Raw genomic sequence first — 5,339 nt, forward strand, 5'->3', positions numbered from 1 at the left:
TGACCTTTGACCTTTGACCCCCAGCTTCGACATCCCAACTCGTTTTGACGATGCCCCCCGACGTCCCGAATATCGTGAACGTACGTCGAGCGGTTAAGATTTATGCCCAACTGTTGACGCACGGACGGACGGACGGCCGGACGCACGCACGGACGGACGGACGATTGTGCGATTCTACAAGCTGCATCTGACTTCGTCAGATGAGCTAATAAGAACCTTTCAATGCAATTCTAACACTGGTAGGGGCAAGGATAAGCAAAAAGAACACAGTGATGCAGAAATCCATTGCACCAAACGAACGTTTAGCATGTGGAAAACGAACGTGGGCGCTGCCGTATTTGATCACGTGCTTCAAATCATGCATTTGATTGGTTAATCCAAAAACTGTTGCTTGAATCCGTCGCCTGGTCAGCGCACATGTAGCGATTGTTCAGCAACTTGGCAACAAATATCAAACGTGTCAAACGTGTTTGATATTCCAGCGACGAGTTTCTGGTGTCAAAATCGCCATCACCGTGCAGCGCACACGTGGCATTTTCTCGGCGATTTTGTTGCTGGCAACAAAATTGCCAGTACTGTCGATAAAAATCGCCACGCGTGCGCCGGGCTTAAGACTAATAGGAAAGAGTCACATCTAGATTGCGTTGTGTACCTGGTACCTATACATACCTTAGCTGAGACCATTAAGGATTAGTTTCTATGCATATTAGAACGAGGGACCTTAATAACATATAATGAGTAAGTACTTAATGAGTGGTGACCCTAACTGTACATACGTTGTTAGTGCTAGATGTTTAATTGGTATTATATGGAATAAAAATTAAAATATTTTTAATTTTACCTGCAGTAACATAAAAAAAAACCAGCAAGTACCAGTTATGTTAGTGTAGATCAACAAACCTTGGCAAAACAGTGGCATTATGTGTATCACCCGGAACAGTACCAGATGACCCATCAAATGAATGAACATCGGTGGTCTTGTCTTCGTCAACCGGTATAGGACTGCCACCTAGAAGCATAAGAGAATTACAACACATTACACAATATAACAGAGCACTGATATCATACTATAACAATATGAAATAAATGCAATAGCATAATAGTTCTTTGCAATAAAACATCTTGTGATTGTGATTATTTTGCTCTTCTTAGCAAAATTCAGTGCCTGCCAGATAACTACTAATACAATTTCCATACTTGGTGGGGTGTCATAGGACTTTATTCCATCACTAGGTTGTTGTAAGTTCTTGGGGAGGCTTTTAGTGTTGAAAGCCGTTTTGATATTCTCCACAAAACCTTTGCAATCTTCATTGTCTACCCATGATCTATCTCCTACAGCATCTTCTAGATACACCTGTAAACATTTCCAGAGATATCCCAATTAAGGAAATTGTCAAACTATATTAATTTACCACAATACTATAAACCTAAACAGACATGCGGGCATGTAGTGGTAGCGACGTAAAATTCTCACATAATGAAGTAACCATTATGAAGTAACAGATTGGGAGGTGGGTTGAGATGAGAAATTATGAGAAATGTTTAGGAAATTAATCAACTGCAACGTTCAGAAAGGGATGTCATCCAAACAAAAATCAAGTTTGTTTCATATTAGCATATCTGTTAGAATGACCACTATACCTTAACAAACGTTTCTGGCCAACTATCTTCATCTTGAAATGCAGCCATGAGAATATTACAGGCTAGTGTTTGTACTAACACATTCCCTTTTGATTTATAGCTGTATGAAACATCTCTCCGTAATAGACTGCAAAATGCCTGTAAATTGTAGAGCAAATCATTGTAAAAAGACCTGATCACTCTAATATGCACATCTTACTCAAACAACAAAAGTTTAGATGAATCAAATGTAAAATTTCAATTTTGTTTCATGTGCCATACAGTAGCTCAAAAGATAAATAGTACACTATAGTATAAAAAGTATAACATTACAATATAAATGTCTTACCTCTAACACAATGTCAGCATTAAAGATGGACGGCCTCTCTTTGACAAGCAACATGAGACCGAGAAAAATGGCACTGTCTGGACGGGTGCGGTTTGCACGCAGATGCTTTACCGCACCACAGAGTAAACCCTCCACCTTCTCCTCTTCTCCAGCATCGTGTGCCTCCAATGTTTCATCCACCAAATAAATAGGGTCAACTAGAGAACAATATTTTAAACTCTAGTATAATTCAAATCCTGAACAGGGAAGTCAAACTAAATAATATACTGCTTATTCATTAGGAGGGACACAAACAAATCTCCAGCTACTAAAACTAGTGCCGCAACAGCGACAGTGCTCATCTGCTGCTCTACTGTACTGGCTTTCGTTTCTGCAAAAGGTTGAAAGCCTGTTCTATCGCTAAACCGGCTACGTCATCATCAAAACTGTGTAGCATAGGTATTAACACTAAAACTAAACCCTAACAATGCATCCTACTTCATACCTGCTCGACTGTCTCATATATTCGTGTCATAATGTATCACTAGGCCTATAGTTGCCGCGAGATGGCGCGTGCAAGTGTAATCAATAATCAAACATGGCATCAACCTTCGTGCATTGGTGATAAGTCAAGAAAGTAGAGATAACCTAATTTCATTGAGTTGCTGAAATGTACAGGCTAAAATCCAAGTATATTCAGGCAGGCAACAATTTGGCTCAGCTGTGAGTAATAAATTAAACACATCTGCATTGCAGGTGTGCATGTTTATTAGAAAAGTGCCAGTTCACCCCCATGCATCAGTAATGGATTGCACCCGGGTTTTTGCCTACATTTCGGATGCCGGTAGCCACGCTAGCGCATTCAGGGTGCTATTAATATACAGACTGCTTTAGAAAATAATATGATTTAAGGAGTGTTCAACAAACTTTTGTCTTTGCAATTGAACTGCAAATGTAGCCTCACATCCACATAGGTATGGGCTCTAATAATAGCAAAAGCAGTTCAGTCCTTTGTTAACAGTCAACAAATCCATGTTGAACCCTCACTTTCAGGGTAAAAAGGTTATCAGACACTTACTCTTCGCATGTCAGCAGAAAGTACATTTCATGGTCCTTTCAATAAAGCCATAAAAATGGTAGGTCACCGCTGAAACAAAAAAGTTTTTCAATCGCTCCGTCAGACCATGTCCTCAGAAAATGTCTAAAATCTGCCCTGTGCCCCATTGACCTTTGACCTGTGACCTCCAATTTCGGCACAGTGATGGCTTTTCCTACCCTGATGCTATACACCGACTATCACGAGCCTAGGTCGAGCCGTTTAGATTTGTGCCGCAATTCTGCATTTCCTCCCTATACCTTAAGTTAAGGAGGGAATGTTCCCCCTTCTTTTACACCTCTTGACTTTTGACCCCCAGCTTCGACATCCCAACTCGTTTTCGGATTACACCCCCACGTCCCGAATATCGTGACCGTACGTCGAGCGGTTACGATTTGTGCCCAACTGTTGACGCACGGACTGACGCACTGACGGATGGACGCACGCTCATGCGATTCTACAAGCTGCATCTGACTATGTCAGATGAGCTAAAAATAGTGTAAACCACCACCTTCAATAGCTATAGCCTCATATGCACTTCTTTCACTTTCAGTGGTCTTTGCCAGAGGTGTGAAACTGTGGCTCGCTGCTGTCTTTGGCCTTTTAGAAAGGCTAGAACCTGCAGAGTATGTTTAACTTGTTATTCATAAAAAATTGTGTGTGACAGAGTACACTTTGTGTCACCTTAGTTATATACATAAAAGCATCATTATCAATTTTTGTCTACTGATTAAAATAACAAAATATAACACCTGTAAAAACACATGTAAAACTCCTGCCTGGTTACCTGGCATAACAGCTACAGGCACTCCTTCTCGCTTTGTACCCAGAACACCTTTTCTCAGTACTGGCTTTGGTTCAGTAGCATCAGACAGTGAGATAGGCACTGCTCGTTGTTTTGAACCTATATAAGTGATATAGATAATATTATATTATGTTACATATCGCTGAGGTCATGTATTTGTATGAAAGTTCAGTACAAATATGTGTTCATACAATAATTTACATTAAAACTTACATGTTTTGCTCTAGCATGCTCTTTGAATCTCATATAGGGGGAGGAGAGGTCCATAACTTCATAATCAGTTATATTTTATTTATATACAACTTCATAATATTCAATAATACTGTGGAGATTTTCACACAGTAGTAATCACATATACCGTAGTTATATTCAAACATACACCATAAACTATAACCAATATAGCACATCATTTATTATGTCTAAGTGGCGAGTAATAAAAGTGATTCCATTATACATATATCACGTATATAATCAAAATCAGCATTAGGTATTTTATTTCACTCTAGTGTCCAAATACAAGCTACTGCATCTCCACTCTGCCTAAGGGTAGGAGGGGGAAATGCATTTTAAGGCCCCAACACTACAGAACACACATTAAGCAATTAATGCCTACTTTCCCGTAGTGGCCACCCCTAGTATAGGTCCAATACAATACTATGTCAGATATGATTAAGCATACCTAGAGCGATAAAGTCACCAGGCAGCTGTAATGAGGTCTTGGCTTTTGATCCACGCCTTGCTGACCCTGCAGTACCACTTCCTGATATTTTCCCAGGCCTATCCATATTCCTGTTTCTGTATTAACTCAGAAAATTCTAAGTTACAGCCTGCCACAGAAAATACATTAATTGTGAAGTATACGCTCGTCTACTACTACTAATTGATCAACTGCCTCTTACCAATGTTTAACATAAACTTTAGGTGTTTTTGCAATGCATCATCGTTAAACGAACTTTATTTTAAGTCTGAAGCACTCATTAAAATTTAATGTGATTTAGCAATAACTCGCAGTATTGATTTGGCCATGCGGTCAATGTAAAGCCATCCCCAAGCTCTTCTTTTCAATTCTTTATAGCGTTTATTTCTATTTATCTATTCTTTCTATACCATTACAATTTACACTCCCTTAGACTATAATGGCACAAACCTAGTAGTAGTACACGAGCCTAGTTCAGCTAGTACTACTACCAGTACCAGTAGCCCTACCAGCCTATACGTTTGTTTCACGTACTGTACTACTATGAGATGCGAGAATGTAAAGGGGGCCTGGCTGCGAGTTTTTTTTCCCCAGTCGACATAACATAGCGAAGAATTTAGCGCCTTCTGATTGGTTCTGATTGGTTCATCCTGCCTCCTGATTGGTTCAAAAACAGGCTGCTTTGCTTATTTAGCATATGTCATGTACTGTTTCTTATATATCCTGTGTGGCGTGGTGGATAGAACACCGTCGTTACTTCTGAAAGGTCGTTGGTTCGAATCCGGTTTGGTTT

The 5,339-nt window shown here is 39.8% G+C and overlaps 1 protein-coding gene across 1 annotated transcript in view; it reads right to left on the reverse strand.

Moving 5' to 3' along the window:
• LOC106806636 (integrator complex subunit 1-like) overlaps positions 1-5,339 on the reverse strand; it is a 27,417-nt gene that overhangs the window by 19,258 nt on the left and 2,820 nt on the right. Inside the window, exons 2-8 of the mRNA XM_014808639.1 lie at positions 4,529-4,676; positions 3,832-3,948; positions 3,556-3,663; positions 1,970-2,166; positions 1,642-1,779; positions 1,198-1,354; positions 901-1,009 (exon numbers count right to left, since the gene is read on the reverse strand). Of these exons, the coding sequence (XP_014664125.1) occupies positions 901-1,009; positions 1,198-1,354; positions 1,642-1,779; positions 1,970-2,166; positions 3,556-3,663; positions 3,832-3,948; positions 4,529-4,634 (932 nt within the window). The 5' untranslated portion in view covers positions 4,635-4,676. The remainder of the gene's footprint in view (positions 1-900; positions 1,010-1,197; positions 1,355-1,641; positions 1,780-1,969; positions 2,167-3,555; positions 3,664-3,831; positions 3,949-4,528; positions 4,677-5,339) is intronic.

Source organism: Priapulus caudatus, unplaced genomic scaffold (genome assembly GCF_000485595.1).
Source record: "Priapulus caudatus unplaced genomic scaffold, Priapulus_caudatus-5.0.1 Scaffold171, whole genome shotgun sequence".
In the NCBI taxonomy this organism is placed as follows: domain Eukaryota; kingdom Metazoa; phylum Priapulida; class Priapulimorpha; order Priapulimorphida; family Priapulidae; genus Priapulus; species Priapulus caudatus.